The sequence below is a fragment of the Carcharodon carcharias genome, chromosome 3 (genome assembly GCF_017639515.1).
Source record: "Carcharodon carcharias isolate sCarCar2 chromosome 3, sCarCar2.pri, whole genome shotgun sequence".
Classification (NCBI taxonomy): Eukaryota; Metazoa; Chordata; class Chondrichthyes; order Lamniformes; family Lamnidae; genus Carcharodon; species Carcharodon carcharias.
This window is the reverse complement of record NC_054469.1, coordinates 171,311,850-171,331,849: the sequence shown is the minus strand read 5'-3', so window position 1 is coordinate 171,331,849 and position 20,000 is coordinate 171,311,850. Positions and strand designations below refer to the sequence as shown.

At 42.7% G+C, this 20,000-nt stretch overlaps 1 protein-coding gene across 6 annotated transcripts in view; it reads right to left on the bottom strand.

The window, feature by feature from the left end:
- Window positions 1-4,745: 4,745 nt before the first annotated feature.
- The window catches only part of LOC121275778 (triple functional domain protein-like), a 650,960-nt gene continuing 635,705 nt past the window's right edge, over window positions 4,746-20,000 (bottom strand). For all 6 annotated transcript variants that reach the window (XM_041183384.1, XM_041183386.1, XM_041183389.1 and 3 more), the window contains 2 exons: window positions 10,153-10,291; window positions 4,746-6,671 (listed from right to left, as the gene is read on the bottom strand). In XM_041183384.1, the coding sequence (XP_041039318.1) occupies window positions 6,129-6,671; window positions 10,153-10,291 (682 nt within the window). In that variant the 3' untranslated portion in view covers window positions 4,746-6,128. The remainder of the gene's footprint in view (window positions 6,672-10,152; window positions 10,292-20,000) is intronic.

The following is a 20,000-nucleotide window of genomic DNA, read 5'->3' as shown; positions in this document are numbered from 1 at the left end:
GAAAATAAACTTTGAGGGTAAACTAGCAAGTAATATAAAAACAGACATTAAGAGCTTCCTTAAATATATAAAAAGAGAGAGGCCAAAGTGAACATAGGCCCCTTAGAGAATGAGGCTGGGGAAATAATAATGGGGAACCAGGAAATGGCATAGGAGTTGAATAAATGATTTGCTTCATTCTTCATGGTAGAAGATACTAATAGCATTCCAAAAATACTAAATAATCAAGGGCAAAATGGAGGGAGGAAATAAATACAATTACTATCACTAGAGAAAAAGTACTTGGGAGATTAATGCGGCTAAAGGCCGATAAGTCCCCTGGACCTGATGGGTTGCATCCCAGGATATTAAAGGAAGTAGCTACAGAGACAGTGGATGCACTGGTAGTAATCTTCCAAGAATCCTTAGATTCTGGACAAGTCCCAGATGATTGGAGAACGGCCAATGTAACACGCTTATTCACAAAGGGAGGGAGACAAAAAACAGATAACTATAGGCCAGTTAGCTTAAAATCTGTCATTGAGAAAATGTTGGAGTCTATTATAAAGGAATTAATAGCAGAGCATTCAGAATAACATAATCTAATCAAGCAAAGTCAGCAAGGCTTCATGAAGGGGAAATCATGCCGAACAAATTTATTAGAGAATGCTTTGAGGAGGTAACAAGCAGGATAGATAAAGAGGAACCGGTAGATGTAATATATTTGGATTTCCAAAAGGCATTTGATAAGGTACCAATACTAAGCTACTTAATAAGGTAAGAGCCCATTGTGTTGGGGGTAGCATGGCTAGAGGATTGGCTAACTAATAGAAGACCAGAGAGTTAAGATAAGGGGGACAGTTTCAGGATGGCAACCTATAACTAGTGGAGTGCCACAGGGATCAGCACCAGGGCCTCAATTATTTACAATATATATTAATGACTTAGATTAAGGGATATGAATGTACTATCACAGGTTTGTGGATGACACAAAAATAGGTGGCAAGTGGTGAGGATGACCCAAGGAGTCTACAGAGGGATATAGACAGGTCAAGTGAGTGGGCTAAAGCTTGGCAGATGGAATATAATGTGGGAAAATGTGAGGTTATGCACTTTGGCAGGAAGAAAAGAAGAGCTGAATATTATTTACATGGAGAAAGACTGCAGAAGGTTACAAGCATAGACTGATTTGGGAGTTCTTGTATATGAATCCCAAAAAGCTAACATGCAAGTTCAACAGGTAATAAGGAAGGCAAATGAAATATTGGCCTTTATTTTAAAGGGAACAGAGAATAAAAAATAAGGAAGTTTTGCTAAAACTATACAAAGCACTAGTTTAGACCACATCTAGAATACTGTAAACAATTTTGGTCCCCTTATCTAAGGAAAGATAGGCATTAGAGGCAATCCAGAGAAGGTTCACTAGGTTGATCCCAGGTATAGAGATTTTTTCTTATGAGAGGTTGTGTGGGTTGGGCCCGTACTCATTGGAGTTTAGAAGAATGAGAGGCGACCTTATTGAAACATAAGATTCTTAGGGGGCTTGATAGATGCTGAGAGGTTGTTTTCCCTTGTGGGAGAGTCTAAGACCAAGAGGGGATAATCTCAGAGTAAAGGGGCGCCCATTTAAAACACAGATGAGGAGGAAATTCTATCTCTCAGAGGATAGTGAATCTGTGGAATTCTTTACCGCAGAGGGCTGTAGAGGCTGGGTCGTTAAGTAAATTCAAGGCTGAGATAGATTTTTAATCAGTAAGGTAATCAAGGGTTATGGGGACAAGTCAGGAAAGTGGAGTTGAGGGTTATCAGATCAGCCATGATCTCATTGAATGGCAGAGCAGACCCAATGGCCTCCTTCTGCTCCTACGCCTTATGGTCTTAAATAAAAGCAGAAAATGCTGGAAATACTCAGGTCAGGCCACATCTGTGGAGCGAGAAACCGTTAACATTTTGAGTCTGTATGACTTCTGCAGAGCTAATTTAGGTTTTTTAGGGGCAATGAGTGAACAGAACAGTATGAGCTAGAGCAAAGATTTGGATGTCCTCAAGTTTATAAAGGGTAGAATGTAGGAGGTTAGTCTTGAGTGTATTGGAATATTCAAGCTTGGAGATAACAAAAATATGGATGATGGCTTTAGCAGAAAACTGAAGCGGGGTAGAGTTGGGCAACGTGAGAGGTGCGAAGATGGGCAGTCTCATCCACGCTATTGCTATTTGGTTGTAACCATAGAACGGTTACAGGAGAGACCATTTGGCCTGCTGTCTCTGTGCTGGCTGTCTGAAGAAGCAATTCATCTAGTGCTACCCACCATCTCCTCATAGCCCTGCACATTCTTCCTTTTTAGATAATAATCCAATTCTCTTTTGAATACCTCGATTGAACCTGCCTCTACCACACTCTCAGGCTGTTCATTCAAATCCTAAACACTTGCTGTGTGAAAGTTTTTTCTCTTGTCACCATTGCTTATTTTGTCACTTACCTTAAATCTGTGTCCTCTAGTTCTCACCAATGGGAAGTGTATTCCTATCTACTCTGTTCCTGAATTTGATTATCTCTATCAAGATAAGCTCATGTATTCACATGACAAATGCAGCCCATTTTGATTTAAGCATGCAAATAGGACTCGGGGATAATTTATTCAGAGTTAAGGTTGTGGTTCTAAACTTTAGAATGGATAGGAATTCCTCATGATAAATATGGAGTGCACTGCCTGTGAGTGTGATGGAGGCAGGTTCAATCAAGTCATTCAAGAGGGAATTGGATTATCTGAAGAGCTTGTAACTTCATTAACAGTCAGTACTGTGGTGGGGGCAGAAATCTAATCGAAGGGATTCAAAAAGAGTTCTGGGAAAGAAAGGCACGGATTTCAGACAACAGCATTTTCAAAGACTTGGAAGGAGGTTGGAGATGGGCTGAAAGTTTGTAAGGATGGAGGAGTCAGGGGTATTTTTTGAGGTGGTGGTGATGGTGGCAAATTTGAAGGAGAGAGAGGCAGTCTAAGAATGTAATTCAGAGAAATAGAAGCAGGAGTAGGCCATTTGACCCTTCAAGCCTGCTTGCCATTCAATAAGATCATGGTTGATTTGCTTTGTAGCCTTCACTCCACTTTCCTGCCCACCACACACACACAACCCCACCATAACCTTAACTCCCTTGTAGATCAAAAATCTGTCTAGCTCAGCAATGAATATATATAATGATCCAGCCTCCAGCAGTCTCTGGGGCAGAAAATTCCAGAGTAATGACCCTCTAATAGAAGAAATTCCTCCTCCTCTTCAGTCTTAAATGAGACCTCTTATTTTGAAACAGTGCCGCTTAGTTCTAGATTCTCCCATGAGAATATCGACCCTGTCAAGCCCTTCAGAAGCAATAGTTGTTTCAAAAAGATTACCTCACATTCTTCTAAACTCTAATGTGTATTAGCCCAACCTGCTCAATCTTTCCTCAAATAACAGCCCCTTCATCTCAGGAATCAACCTTGTGCACCTTCTCTGAACTGCCTCCAATGCAAGCACATCCCTCCTTAAATAAAGAGACCAAAACTGGATCTAAACGCTTTAGGCAGGGGTCTCACCAGTACCCTGTACATTTGTAACAAGATTTTCCTCTTTACATATTCAATCCCCCTTGCAATAAATGCCAACGTTCCAATTGCCTTCCTAATTACTTGCTGTACCTGCATGCTAACTTTGTGATTCATGTACGAGGACACCCAAATTCCCTTTATACTTCAGCATTTGGCAGTCTGTCTCTCCATTCAAATAATATTCTGCTTTGCTATTCTTCCCACCAAAGTGTACAACCTCACATTTCTCCCACAGTACAGTTCATCTGCCACATTTAGGCCCGCTCACTTAACCTATCGGTCCCTTTGTAGGCTATTTGTATCCTCCTCACAACTTGCTTTTCTTCCTATCTTTGTATTATCAGCAAATTTGACCACAATACACTCAATCCCTTCATTCAAGTCATTAGTATAAATACTTGAGCGTCTGTACTGATCCCTGTGGGCACTCCACCAGTTACAATTTGCCAACCTGAAAACTATCCATTTATCCCAACTTTCTGCTTCCTGTTACGTAGTCAGTTCTCAATCCATGCTAATATGCTAATCCCAACATGAGTTCTTATCTTGTGTAATAACCTTTAGTGCAGCACTTTATTGAATGCCTTTTGAAAATCCAAATACACTGGTTCCTCTTTATCCACTCTGCTGGTTACATCCTCAAAGAACTCTAATAGATTTGTCGAACACAATATCCCCTTCTGAGAATCTGAGGAGAGAAGGAACCATTAACAATATCAGCTAACATGAGAACCAGGGAGGGATGTTGGGTAGTCAGCAGTTCGGTGGGAATAGGGTCAAGTGAGTAGGAGTTGGGTCTCATAGATAAATGAGCTTGGAAAAGAAAGCAGAGGAGATAGGAGCAAAATTAGAGAAAGATGAGAGCTCAGAGTTAGGATAGTGGAGAAGCTTGCAGGAAGTTTGGTTCTGTGGGCTAGCAGCCGGGGGGGTTGCGGAAGAAGCAAAGCCAGCTCATCGAATGGTCTCAATCCCAGTGACAAAGACGACCATGAGCACTCAGCACTTGTTGTTGAGTGTTGAGGGTGGAGAAGACAAATCAAGATTTGCCTTTTCTAGAATCATTTTAAAAATGATTTTGCACAGCTTTTATCATTGTTTTTTCAGTAGTTCCAATTAATAGCCTTTTTACTGAACCACAAGGAGCAGACAAACTGAAACTGATGCAGTAAAATAAACATCTGTGTTGCATTAGTTTAATTTTAACAACAGATGGCAGAAAAATATATTTACAGCACATATTTGGGGAAACACTTAATGGATGCTGTACAAAAGAATATACATGCAAAAACAGAGTTCAAACTTAGAAAGGAGACTAACAGGCTATAATACATTAAAAAATAATAATGTGAGGTTGATGTGACAATACATCCAGTTTTGAGTTCCCATTTTCCTTCTCTCACAGATTTATTCCTTGAGACCCTTGAGTACAAGTTTATGCTTGATATAACCATACTGCATTGCTAAGAAAAGTACTGGGTTTGGTTCATTGTTTGTGCCTGTTCCATAATGGCGAGTTTGTGATGCAATTCCTAGTAGTCAAATACTTTTTCAAAAGGTCAATGTGATAAAGAAATCAAACGGCCGTGTAGCTTGCAGTACGAAGTACGTGCTTTTCTTTAATATTTATTACAGATACAACAGAAGTCTTCATAAATAGAGTTGCATAAAATGTTAAAGCCACAACATTGCACATGATATGAATTAAAACATAAAATACAATGAGTGCATTTACAGTACATATTCCTCCTTAACTGCTCTGCAATCCGATTGGCAGGTGCAACTCCAAAATCCCCCATCAGAAATAAATGAGCATTTGCCTTTTCACTTGGGGGTGTTTGGGAAAAAGGTTCCAGAATGGCATACCAGCATTAAAAATACAGACTGAAGGCAGATAACGGTCTTTATACAAGTAAGGCTTATATATAATCGGAGCAACACAATTTATTTCTATTATACGCAAAAGGGCCATGGTTCAACTTGCAGCAGTAAAAATCTGAGCCATATCTGGCAAAATGCAAGGGATTATAATTTAAATACATTGGTGAGGCAATTGGAAAGCTTCATGACCAGTAAAAATCAGACGTTTCACTGGAGATTATATTCAGTGGCTGTCTTGATTAAAATCAGTCAAGGAGGAAAGAATTTAAAAAATCTTTGTTCTTTGTTGGCTAATTTTTAATCACATAATTAAATGTTTCAAAGTCCAGTGAGTTTAATTAAATACAGTAACAACAATGATTCTTCTCTAAATTTTCCTAGGCAATGTGTGAAAAATGGTTTCCTGTGATCAGAAACAAAATACTGTCAAAGTAATGAGAATCCAGCTGGTTGTGCAGAGCTTGTGCAGTCCTCCCCACCAGCTTTGCATTGCATGGATGGCATTGAATCCAAGTACTGTTTGTGCAAGGTTCCTTGGCATGCAATTCCACACAATGACACATGTATAAAGCAGCTGGTTTGCTGTCAGTTTTATTTCAAGTCAACAGCTGACTGGCTGAAGACACAGTCTCCAACCTTATTGGCAGGTGAAAGAGAATGAGCAAAAAAATCTCCACTTTAGGGTCACACTCTTGATAAGAGTCTACTTTGTAAGAAGTTCTTTATGCTACCAACTGGCCGAACATCATTCTGGTGTTTGCGCCGTTCAATAAATGAAGTCAGTCTAGACGTGTTTAGAGTTTCGGTGTCTCTGTTGACACCTGGCTGCAGCCAAGGATCCTGAAGGCACATTGCAGCCGAGGGACGTTTGTTTGGATCTCCCTGCAGTAAGAAACAAACAAAGTCTTTGGCAGCTTGACTGACCCCTCTGAAGTAGTCGTCAGGGAAGCTGAAGTCCAATCGACAAATGTTCAAACAGGTTTCCTCTACACTCTCATCCAAAAAAGGAGACACCCCACTAAGAAGGACGTAGGCAAGTACCCCAACACTCCAGGTATCTGATGTAAGACAGGCAGGATTTCCCAGAATAATTTCTGGAGCTGCAAACTCAGGGTTTCCTAGCAACTGATGGGTGTAATATGTTGTGGTTAGCTGCATGGTATCCCCAAAATCAGCAAGCTTGATGAGTGGTTTGGCTTTGCTGTGGTCCACCAGCACATTTTCTGGCTTTAAATGATGAAAACATATAACAGATTAGTAACAGTTAATTCACAAACATAACGGTTTGCTATAATAAACCAACAATAACTCACTAAAGAAATCATTTAATAAGCATTAATATTATAAGCTGTGATATCATTAGTACTAACCAAATACAGTTTTAATTTTTAACTATATAAACAGTACTGATAGAAGGGAAAACGCAATATGCTGGATTCCTAACAGGCTGCTCCATGAAATGGCAGGATTCAAAATGGAATGAATACTGGGCCAGATTTTGCCGTGATCAGTGAATATTCATTAGAGTTGCACCTGACCATAGCCTTTCTATGGGTGCTTTGCACAGCAAATTGTTATCAGCAGAGCATAAAAAATGGTCCAGCAACCTTTATAGGGCATCTGGGGCTTGTGTGAACAGGGCAAGCAACTGTGTATCTCCTTAACCAATCTGTTGTGAAACCATGCTTTATTTCAAAAAATGATTTTAGAATTACTGGCTGGAAACCCCCAATTGATTTTTAAAAACAATACTAAAGCCACATTCCAGTGACTTGGGATCAGAGTCAAAGATGGCTACAAATTTGCATCACTGTACTGTATAAATTCCAAAACAAGTGAAATGGAGACAAGCTGTCTGCAAAGCTGCACCAGGAACAACTGCCTTGAAAGAAATGAATGGGAGCCTTCCCTTATTCCATTGTTTTTTTTAAACATGCATTTATGAGATGTGGGCATCGCTGACTAAGCCAGCATTTCTTGTCCATCCCTAATTGCCCTTGAAAAGGTGGTGAGCTGCTTTCTTGAACCACTGCAGCCCATGTGGTGTAGGTATACCCACAGTGCTGTTGGTGAGGGAGTTCCAGGAGTTTGACCTAGTGATAGCGAAGGAATGGCGATATATTTCTGAGTCAGGATGGTGAGTGGCTTCGAGGGGAACTTCCAGGTGGTGGTTCCAGGCATCTGCTGCCCTTGTCCTTCTAGATGGTTGCAGTTTTGGGTTTGGAAGGTGCTGTCTAAAGAGCCTTGTTGAGTTTCTGCAGTGCATCTTGTAGATGGTACATGCTGCTGCCACTGTTCAAAGGTGGTAGAGGGGGTGAATGTTTGTGGAAGGGGTGCAATCAAGCTGGCTGCTGGATGGTGTCAAGCTTCTTGAGTGTTGCTGGAGTTGCACTCATCCAGGCACGTGGAGAGTATTCCTTCACACTCCTGACTTGTGCCTTGTAGATGGTGGACCGCTTTGGGGAGTCAGGAGGTGAATTACTCACCACAGGATTCCTAGCAAGTGACCAGCTCTTATAAGCACAGTATTTAAATGGCTATCCCAGTTCAATTTTTAGTCAATCGTAATCCCTAAGATGTTGATAGAGGGGGATTCAGTGACGGTAATGCCTTTGAATGTCAAGGGGTGATGGTTAGATTCTCTCTTGTTGGAGATGGTGCGAATGTTACTTGCCACTTGTCAGCCCAAGCCTGGATATTGTCCAGGTCTTGCTGCATTTGGACATAGACTGCTTCAGTATCTGAGGAGTCGTGAATGGTGTTAAACATTGTGCAATCATCAGTGAACATCCCCACATTTGACCTTATGATGGAAGGAATGTCATTGATGAAGCAGCTGAAGATGGTTGGGCCTAGGACAAAGCAAAGTATCCAGACAATCACCTGGGAACTCAACTGGGTGGAGACAAACCATTATACACAAACCATAACCACTTGGACAATGCGACCCTGGCTGAAGGAGGAATTCCCAGCCATGATCTAATCAAGGTAACTGGAATACACTAGCCATGACCATTGTTGGGTCACTGGACAATTGGAGAGAAGGTCATGTGACAAGTCAACCCCTTGTGTGTTTAAGTACTTGCTTTCTGTGCAGAACAGGTCAAGCGTCTGAGGCACTGAAGGAACATGAACCTGAGTGGGTCCCTCTCTCTCCATTCAACTAAAAGTTTTGAATCCTATCTGTTAATTTTGACTATCCAGGTGCAGCAGAGAGATTTTAAAAAGAATTCAACCTGGCGCTGCTGTCTCCAGAAGAACAGATAAAAAGTCCAACTACAGCTTTAAACTGTCTCAACGCCGAAAGCTGCAGGGCCACCGACTGAAAGCAGCAGGACCATCGAGTTCAACCTGAAGTGAGCTGAGTCACTAATCTTCAAGAGCTATATAACCCACTCATTTTACTGGACTCTAAATTACTTATTCTTACCTCCCTACTCTAATTTATTCGTGTGTGCATGTGAACTTTGAGTCTGTTTGAAAGTCAGAGTGTTTTTGTTTTTTTAATTAGATTGGGTTAAGTACAATAAAAGCTATCCTCTTTTCTTATTAAAAGACTCAAGAAAACTTGCTTGATTGTGATTTTATGGCGAAAGCACGTAAACAGTTAAACACTCACGGAATTGCAAGAATATCTTAAAAAACCTGTTGTGGTCAAAGGAGGAGAGGGAAAAGAGGGAAGCCATTTAACCCCTCCTCTCCAGATTGTAACAAGTCACAATGAAGAACTGTTAAGTGCAGTGTCAGAATCAAGAAGTATAAATCTGAACAGTGAATTCAATATCAAATTATATGCAGAAAGCAAAATAGAGGGAAAGAATACTGGATTAAAGGCAAGAGAAGTAAAGGTGGCAGACAGAAAAGGTACAAAATAAATGTTCACTTAAAATCTCCAACAATAATCAAAAGCTTAAGGAATTAAACTCCACGCTTCTAAAAGTTAATTTTCAGTGCCAGGGTGAGTCAGTCAGGGAGATGCTATTTTCTTGCAGTTTATATAACAGCAGTGCAACTTGGACCATCAATTGCCTGAATTTAACTTTTAATTGTGTTATGTATGTGCACATGGTGGAAGTTCCTGTTCAATTTGCACATAAGTAACCATGAGCGCCATTGGTCTCACCATTGCAAAATACAGCCTGAAGTAGGAAGTCCAAATATCACATTTTCAATTATTTTAAACCGTGTTATTTTAGTAAATTTTACAATTGGATTACAAAATATACATCAGAAATTTATATTTTTGAAAAGCATTTATTATTTTCCTGCATTTTTCACTGGACTTACTGTGCCATGCAGTATCTCTGCATGAGATGGGACAAAAGTCACTGGCATTGCCTCTCCAAATCAGCTGCCAGCAACTACTCTAGAGCAATTGTGAGAGATCCTTCTTCTAGTTTTCCCTTTTTTCTTGTCAGGAACACCTGGCCTCTACTTAATATTTATCCATAAATTTATGGCTGAGGTCAGCAACTGAGAATGTTAATCTACATCCTACCATTCCATAACTTAGCATATTTGAGCTCCATTGTGCACTACACAAATTTCACACGTTAAAGAAATCCAAAGTGAAAGAATTAATTATTCCTTATTATTCACAACATATGTCAGTAATGACAAAAAGTAGTGTGGTATGTCAGTAAAAACACATCACTATTTCAGAAGTACGAATTTTGTAAAGTTGTTAGAGTGAACTGGTCTCACCAACCTTTATATCTAGGTGAGCTATTCTGCAGTGGTGTAAATACTGCACAGCTTCCAGAGTCTCTCTGAGATATGATGTCACCTTCTCTTCAGTCAAATTCCCCCACTCTATTATGTAGTTGAGAAGGCGACCTTGGTCTGCTCTGAAAAATAAAAATACTAATTAATTTAACAAACACTATTTTGTGAGCATGGTGATACAATTGTTTTTTTTTTAACATTTTTTATTTTTTTCTCCTCCTAGTATGCATTTAGCCTGATTTATTACACCTCAACATGTCTCTCCAGCTTCTAAACTCCTTGAAATAAGACATTTTTAAAAAATAATAAAATTGCAAACTAGCATTTCTACAATGCCTTTCAGGGCAACAAGATGTCTGCATCAGAGCCAGTGAAGTACTTTTGAAGTGTGGTCATTGTTGTAATACGGAGAAATATGGACAACAATTTCTGTTTGGCAAGGTCCTCGGACAGCAGCAAGATGTGATCAGATAACCTTAAGTACATTTAGCTGCAGTATGCATAAATTACCATATTAACTCAATTATAACATGCAAATTTATAGTGAAAAACTAATTTTAGACTTGGTCCGTTCTGTATACCTCACTTTATGACTTTTTATTGAACATCACATTTTGTAAGTGATTTCCAAATATTTTTTCCTTCTCAATTAAACAAAGGCACTGCAAACTTTAGCCAACAATCAGAAATATTATTAAAAACCAGTATGCATAAATAAGCTGAGAAAGTTTAACAGAAAAATACACAGCAAATTCTTGAAGTTTGAGTAACAGACTCCACCATTTGGCATCTGCCTCAACAGCTTAAAGGAAGATCAGCAATGGTTCTGCAGATGATACACAGGTTTCAGGGGCTTAATTGTAAGAGACTGGATAAATTTGGGTTATATCTCCTAGATGAGATAGAGATGAAGAGATTAAGGAGTGAAATGAGGTTAAAATAATGAAAGGAATTGACAAGACACTTTCTCTCATATACACAAGATGACATAGGCCTGTGTTTTCTGTGTTTGGTGGTGTGCGTGGACAATACTTTCACGATGGCATGAAACCAGTTCGCGAATGTCGACTCATGGGCTGTGTTTCCTGCCATTGGATGCTGGGAACCTCATTGTAATACATCGGCATATCATTATTAGGCCAGCTCACTGGAATCGTCCCCCACCGTTCCCCGGGCTGGATCGTCTGTCCACATTGGTGGGAAAGCACATCGACATCACAGCAGCACATAAAAGGTGTGCACTTGGCGGGCTGCACTTTGACGGGAACTCGGAGGCGGGTGCACAGCAATGATGTGCAGCGCTCGCCAGGGTGGACCGTTGGATTTCAAGCTTGAAGTGCGTTGGGGGGGGGGGTGGGGGGGGGGGGGGCAGGGTTAAGGTCAGCCCTGCCATTGATTATAACACACAAGTATTTGGGGTCGGGGGCTGGGTGGGCGATAGAAGTGGCCACGCATTAGGGAAACCTGTATAAACTGACCACTCCTCTGCAGCTGAGACAGTTCTGGCGCAGCCACATTGATATGATTGGAGTCGGGCTTCTAGCTTATCTGCCCGCTCAAGCAATGCAGAGGCATCAAAATGCCACCAAGTGCTCCAAAGCTTTTCACCTTCCACCCCTGCACAGACTGCAAAGTCATGAGCATTGTAGTGGATGGCAGGACAGCTGGACGACTGCACACGTTGTACAATCTCCTTGTCAAAGCTGGCCATGGAGCAATCACTGGTGAAGGCGCTCACAGTCCGTTGCAATGTCAGCATCATGGTTTGGGCCAGTCTCCCCCATAGTTCAAGTTAACAGTGCAGCCTTGCAGTGTGGGTTAGGAGATGCCTGCGCCTGAGCTGAGAGCACAGCATGCAGTCCAGTAGGCAAAACTGCCGCCAGTTGGTTGGGTGGAGTTTTGGGCAGCCATGCAGTGCACTAACCTCTGGCCATCCAAGTGAAGTGTTAAGGGGCCTTCGCACTTAACTAGGACAGATTCTTAGTACACCAATGCTAACCACATGTCTCTCTATTTCATCCTTCAGGAGGAGTACATCAGGATCATGGAGCCAGGTGAACTAGCTGCATGCCTGATGGCCTACAGAGAGCGAAGATGATGGAGGAGAGAGTGCAAGTGAGGCTCCTGGCTGCGCAGAGGCAGGAGCAGCAACCTCAGGAAAAAGGGGTGGCTGGGGCTCCTGCACATGCTGCGCAACACCCAGGGGGATGTGGAGGGCATCTACTGCCACTGGCTGTGAAAGTGACCACAAAGCTCAATTCTTATGCCATTGGTTTCTTTCAGGGCTCCACAAGTGATCTCTGTAGGGTCTCACAAGCGTCCATCCACAAATTCACCCATGAGGTCATGGATGCCATCTTCTTAAGGGCGCACAACTTTGTACATTTCACCGGGGCCAGGAGAACCAGGATGCAAGGGGGATTGGATTCGCCCAAATCTCAGGTTTCCCACAGGTGCAGGATGTGATCTACTGCACTCACATGGTGCTCAGATCTCCGTCGTAACACACGGTCAACTACATCAACCGCAAGGGATTCCATTTGCTGAATGTGCAGCTATTATGTGACCACCAGAAACACATCCTGCAGGTGTGCTTATGGTTTCCAAGGAGTGTCCACAACGCCTACACCCTCAGTCGCTCACAGATCCCTGAAGTCTTCCAGGGTCCACAGAAGCTGCAGGGATTGCTCCTTGGGGATAAGGGCTACCCGCAGAGCTGTGGCTGATGACACCCATGCAGTAGCCTCAAACTGCAGCAGAGCGATGCTATAACCAGGTTATATGCTACAGCTCGCAACTTGGTGGAGCAGACCATCAGGATGTTGACGATGAGGTTCCGGTGCCTGGACCAGTCTGGTGGAGCTCTGCAATACAGTCTGCAGCGGGTGTCACGCATTGTCGTCATCTGCTTCGCTGTTTACAACCTGATGCTGCAATGGGGAGAGGAGCTGGCTGAGGAGGAGATGGAGGAGCTGGATGTCTCTTCTGATGAAGATGCCATTGGGGAAGAGGGTGAGGAGGTCCTTGAAGGCAATGATGACGGGGATGAGGCCATCATAGGCTAGACGAGCAGGCATGCTTGGGAGGTCCTCATAGCTGCTAGATTCGTGGAGGATGATGATGACATGCAGTGAGGAGACACCATACATTGCATCTGTGAATGTTTAGACTTCAGTCTGACTTATGGCGATGCAAATGTCCTCTGTGAGAATACTCCTGTCATGGAGACGTGGTGGAGGCCCTAATAGTCGCTTGACTGCAGGAGGATGATGATGACATGCAGTGACGACACTCCATAGGTCTTCACATAGCCTCTGAGAATGTTTGACTGCTGTCTGGCCGAGGGCAGCTCGCTTGTGCTCTGCGATCAGGATCAAGTCACAGAGACACAGCCAGAAACTTTGGAAGCATCTGATCCTTTGTCCACCTTCAGCATCTGAGCCCTTCAGGTGCACAGCATCACTGGTCACAGGTGAAGAGATGGAGGCCAGTCTCCCTTAAAGGTGCTGAGAGCACACAGAGAGATTTAGAGAACTCTGTGGTGCCTTCCCACTACATTCTGGCAGCAATGCCAAGCACCATCAAGGTGTAGGCATCAGTAATGTGTCCAGGGTGTGTGAGGCCGGATCATCATTTTGGTCTGAAGGCTGAACAAAGCAGAGGGAAGAGGCCCTGGACTGAGACACCTGCCTTTATCTTGAGCAGAAAGGTTTCACATCTGAATGACAGGAACACTGCTTATCAGAACAAGGAGCCATAGGCAGGGAGACATTCTTGGGAGTTTATTGACAATAATGAACATTATGTACAAGCGATTAACACCCGTGCCCAGGCTGTGCAAATAGCCAAGTGGTTATTGTACTGGGTTTATAACCCCAAGATCAAGACTTCAAATCTCACAATGGCAAACTATGAAACAATGTAACTTCATCTGAAACAGATTTGTACTCAAAAGAGTTACATCTTCTTAACTTTCCTAAACCTGCCGCTACGCCTTGGTGCTCTCCAGACATCCAAAGCTGAGGTAGAGGCAGCCTACTGACTACAACACCCTGTCTGTGATGACCTTCATTGGCATCCTCTCGAGGGCTGAGACTTGGAGGGCCCCGGCCTGCTTTTGGGTTCCTGCTGTGTGGCAATGGCACCCTCCTCGACCTGTGGAGCTGGAGCTGCTAAGGTCATAGGAAGAAGAGGTTTTGATGGGCTGGACACTCCCAGAGTCACCTGGGCAGATGGCTCCGTGGTGTGCACCTGCTGATCCTCCTCCTTATGGGTGCCTGAGGGCCCCAGACTGACTCCTTGAGGAGAAGGGGTAGCTGGAGTGAGATCAAGCTGCCTGGCAGCTCTCTTGCATACAAACTATTGGAGGCCAACCACGGTATCAGTGATGGAGCTGAGCCCACAAAGCAGTGCGGGACCAATGCCCTGGACCAAGGTCTCCATGGCAGCCGCCATCATACCAGTGTTGACCTCGGTGTGTTGCAATGCCAGTGCTATCACCTCAGAATGTAGGCAGATGGGCTCCTCCATTGTGCCATGCAATCCGAGAAGTGCAGTGGACATACTTTTCTGACGTTCCCGAGCTTGCTTTTGCATCTCCAGCAACTATGACATGACCGAGTCCAGAGGCTGATCATCTGACTCGGACTCAGCAAATTTCTGGCCTCCAGCAATCCTCCGAATGCCGGGACCTGGGAAGTCCCTGCTGCTGCCTGTTTTGGATCAGTGTGATTTGCACACCAGGTTGTGATCCTAAGGCTACTCTAAAGCTAGGTCCCACCGAAAATGTGCGCTGATAGGGGGTGTGGGTGAGCTCTGTGACAGGACTTCAGGGAGGGTGTCTCCAAATTCCTCTTCAGAGGTTTCTTCAGGGCTTAATTGGAGGCCCTGGGTCATGGACTCCGTCGGCTGTTTCCCAGATATGCCTGTGGAAGCAAGGGGAGATAATTAGTGCATGGCAGTGGCCTGTGAAACAGGACACATCAGTCACAGCATGGTTGTCTGATGGATGTTGCACTGCTGGATCCTCACTTGGTAGAGCACTGCAGACCTCACTGTCAGCACAGGACTGGTCCAGATTGTCACCAGCCAGCTGGATGGCTCAGTTTTCAAAGTCCATGAGGTCCTTGATTTCAGGCATTCTTCTCCTGGTCTGTGACCTCTTCCTGTTATTGTGTGCCAGCTTGTCCTGCATGAATGGAGATGGAGAAAGTGTAAGCAAGACAACTGCCAGGCCAGATGATAAGTATGCCTGGCATGTGTGGGTGGTGAGTGGTCCCATGGGCAGGATGAGGACAATAATGATGAGCGTGAGAGAGTGAACGGTGAGGTTCTTTGAGCCGGCAGCGAGTGAGAGCTCTGTGAATGTGTGATGGGTTTGTGAGTGTGTGAGTTGAGAGTGATGAGAAGAGTGACTTACCCTGATGGAACGGAGATCATCATTCATCCTCCTGTGACACTGGGTGGCTGTCCTCTTTTGAAGGGCATTGGCACTGACCACAATGCTGCCACCGCTTCCAAGCCTGGTTGGTCATGTCACTGCCCATCCTATGGCCAGGGCGGGGCTAGAGGGCATCCTGGCAGGCTCCACAGCACCCAAAAGGCATTCTAGTGACAACTCGTTGAACCTGGGGGCTGCAGTCAATTTGCCTTTTGTGGACACCTTCCCTGAAGCAGTCGTGGGATAGAAGCATGGAGGAATGTGTGTGGGGCTGGATTTTAAATATTGCAGCCGGCTTGAAGCAGCAGCGAGGTGATGGTGGGTGGGCAAATGAGAGCCCATCCACCATGGAAACGGCATGTTTCCTGGGAATGCATAAGTAATGTGGCGGGTTTGGGGCGGTACGGTGTGAAAACTCGATTTGGGATAATTCTGCCCATAATCTTAAAATTTTAACAAATCCTCACTTAAAAGTGAATCCAGGAAAAAATTCTTCACACAAAGCGATATGAGAATGTGGAATGTTTTCTTCAGAATTAAGTCAGATATTTAAAAGGGAGATGGATACTTACTTAGGAAATAAGGCAATTAAAGTAACTGCAGAAAGAGTAGGAAAGTTGGAATTAGAAGATGAAGTGCTTTGAAGAGTTAAATGTAAGAGTTGCTGCTGACATAAAAATATAATAATCTTTTCCCCACAACATACACTGTACATAAACACCAGCGTTAGAAATTAGTAATAACTGATACACACTGCAGTTTTCTTTTTCCTGCAAACTGGATAAGGTTTTGCTTCTCTTATCCGTGGAATGAGTATTCTTACATGATGACAAATGTACATCGTTTGAAAAAGGGCCGATGGTCAGACAATGCCTCAGCAACTGGTAGGTACTTAAAACAAAGAACCATATTACAAAACTGTGCTGGGCTTTTCATTCAACCTCGTTTAATTAGGATCCACCTGGAACATAAGTTAATTAATATGTGGAAGGAGAATAGAAGTTAATTTAGTAAACAATACCATGGTTCAACAAGCTGATAAAGAATTAGACTATACAAAATACAGTTCAATCACAGGCCCTATGAATAGCTTTGGACATAAATATATGGTGAAAACACAGAAAAAAATTAATGAGACTTCTGCAAGTTAGCTTTAAAGGCCGAAGGTGGAATGCTTCTTGGGAGGATGAAACTGGCCATGGGGAACAGCCTAGAGTTAGGGTTAGGATAAGGAAATGATACCGTAAAGCTTAAGCCTGATTGATCAAGAGCATGCAGAGGATACATGTGAAGGCTTAAAAAGCAAATGATAGGTTAATGTAATTAAAGATGGGCTTTTTAACCCAAGGTTTAACAAAGAACTCAACATTTTATAGGGTATTTCATAGTATTTATAGGATGAAAGGGCCTTGTCAATAATCCATTCAGGTTTACCCCAAAAAAGGGTATAAAGTAAGAGACTTTGTGTCATTAGGCAGTAGAGAAAAGCGCTCAAGGAAGATTCCGGTCCAATGCCCTTGCGTGATTGGAGAAGTCAAGATGACCTGGGGCACTGAAAGGAGGAAAAAGAACAAACAAATTCTCTGCATACGCCAACTGTCCTGCCCGATGTAGACTCACTACCTGTCAAGATTGTATGCTTTTGCTGTTATAAATAGTGTGTTACATTCCATCTTAAAACTCTGATTAAGCGCAACATCCCACCATATTGGTTGCAGTTGACTATGATTGATTAGATGGTTAGATGATTAGAAACAACTATTTTTGAAAGATTAAAATCATGACACCAGGGAGAGAGCTAGTGGGTGTAATATCATCACAAAGAGTCCAGATGACGGTCACAAACTGCTCAAACCAAGTCTATAGAGTTTATGTCATGTGAATTGCATTACTGGATTACAGTAGTCTTGCAGTTAGTTCCTTGATATTTATTACACTGCATGGAATTGGTAACATATGTTTATGATACTCATATGCTCATGCAAATGAGAGCAGCTGAGGAAACTGAATGCAAACCTGAAAGTTTGGTGAGCGGGGGAGTTCAGTAAAGGGGGGAGGTGGTGTTCATCTCTTATTGCTTTTTGTATCTTTCTCACCCTGTAGGAATTGGTTCTTATTCTACTACAGTGAAATGAACTAGCTGTTTGGTGAGTATCTGGTAAGAGATTAAGGTCTACTCTATTCCTAAATTTTAAATTAGTATACAAGTTGTGGTAAAGTTAATAAAACATATAAAAAACAACATAAATAAGTTAATAATATAATTAAATAATTAACTAAAACATATTAAGGATGGCAGGACTGGCTATGTGTCAAGGCTGTAGCATGTGGCAGTTTCTGGATCACATTGTGATTCAGGACGAATAAGCCTGCAATGTTTGTGGCTTGAGGACTTTGGCTCAGACTGAGGCTGAGCTGCAAACACTGCGATGCATCGAGGAAGGGGGAAATTATATGGATACTTTGCACAAGGAAGCAATCACAACACTTAGGATAAGGTCTACTGATTTGGTCAGTGGTCAGGGACAGGAGGGTGTGACTGTGCGTGAGGCACGTAAGGGGACCCAGAGTGCAGGAGTGCAAGAGTGTGAGCCTCTACAATTGTCCAATAGATCTGAGGTTTTCTCAGCTTGTTTGGATGAGAGTAGGGTCTGCAAGGTGGTTGAAAAAATTGATCATAATGCCATGGTACAGGAAGCCATTCAAGTTGGGGGAGCAAAAAGGAATCTAGTGGTAACAGAGAACAGTATAGTGAGGAGGACTGAGACTGTTCCCTGCAGTAAAGAGAGAGTCCAGATGGCTGTGTTGTCTCCCCGGTGCCAGGGTTTGGGACATCTGCTCAGGGCTGGAGAGGAACTTGTAGTGGGAGAGGGAGGATGCAGCTGTCGTGGTCCATGTACGTATCAATGACATAGGCAGAACTAGGAAAGAGATTCTACATAAAGAGTATCAGGAGCTAGGCACCAAATTAAGAAGGAGAACCTCATAACCTCAAAGGTTATAATATCTGGACTATTACCTGAGCTGTGTGCTACCTGGCATAGGATACATAAAATTAGAGAGATGAATATGAGGCTCAAAGGCTGGTGGGGGAGAAGTGGATTCCGGTTTGTTGGACACTGACACCAGTGTTCTTGCGAACCATATAACTAGGCAAGTAAAGAGGGCTTTAAACTAAATAGTAGGGCCATGGGATCAAATGTGGGCAGATGTGGTATATCAAAGAGTAGAGACAGAGTAAGAGAGGAAAATAGTAATATGTGAAATGAGGGTCAGAGAATGGCAGGAGGGACGGAGAGAAAAAACCTAAGAATGCACAAATCAAGACTAGATGTTACAAAGATAACAAAAAGACAAAACTAAAGACTCTGTATCTGAATGTGTGTAGCATTCATAACAAAGTAAACAAATTGATAGCACACATTGAAGTAAATAGGTATGATCTGATATTATGGAGATGTGGCTATAGGATGACAAGTATTGGGTCCTGAATTTTGTGGGGGCATATGACATTCAAAAAGAATAGGAAACTAGGTAAGGGCAGAGGGATAGCACTGTAAATCAAGGATGGCATTTGTGCAATAGCTGGAGATGACCTTGGTTCAGGAGGTCAGATGTAGAACGATTTGGGTGGAGATGAGGAATAGTACCAGAAAGAAGCCACTAGTGGGACTGGTCAACAGGCTCCCTAACAATAACCACAATGTAGGACAAAGTATACAAGAAGAAATAGTGGGTGCTTGTGATAAAGGGACAGCAATAATCATGGGTGACTTTAATCTACATATCAACTGGAAACATGAGATTGGCAGTAGTAGTATGCTTTCAAGATATTTTCTTAAACAGCATGTTCTGGAGCCAACCAGAGAGCAGGTTATATTAGACTTAGTGACCGGGTTAATTATTGACCTCAGGGTAAAGGCGCCCCTATGTAGTAGCAGCAGCCACAATATGATTGAATTTTACATCCAGTTTGAAAGGGAGAAGAGTGGATCTAAAACTAGCATTTTAAACTTAAATAAGGGCAACTACGTGGGCATGAAAACTGAGGTAACTGATGTGAACTGGGATAGTAGGCTAGGGGATAGATTATTGGAGAAGCAGTGGCTGACATTTAAGGGGATATTTCAGAATACTCAGAATAAATATATTCCTACTATAAAGAAAAATTCTAAAAGAAGGATCCACCATCTGTGGTTAACTAAAGAAGTTAGGGAAAGCATCAAACTTAAGGAAAAAACATATAACTGCGCAAAGATGAGTGGCAGGTCAGATGATTGGTCAGAATATAAAGAACGGCAGGGAATGACTAAAAGGTTAATCAGGAGAAAGAAATTAGAGTATGAGAGGCAGCTAGCTAGAAATGTAAAAGCAGATAGCAAGAGTTTCTA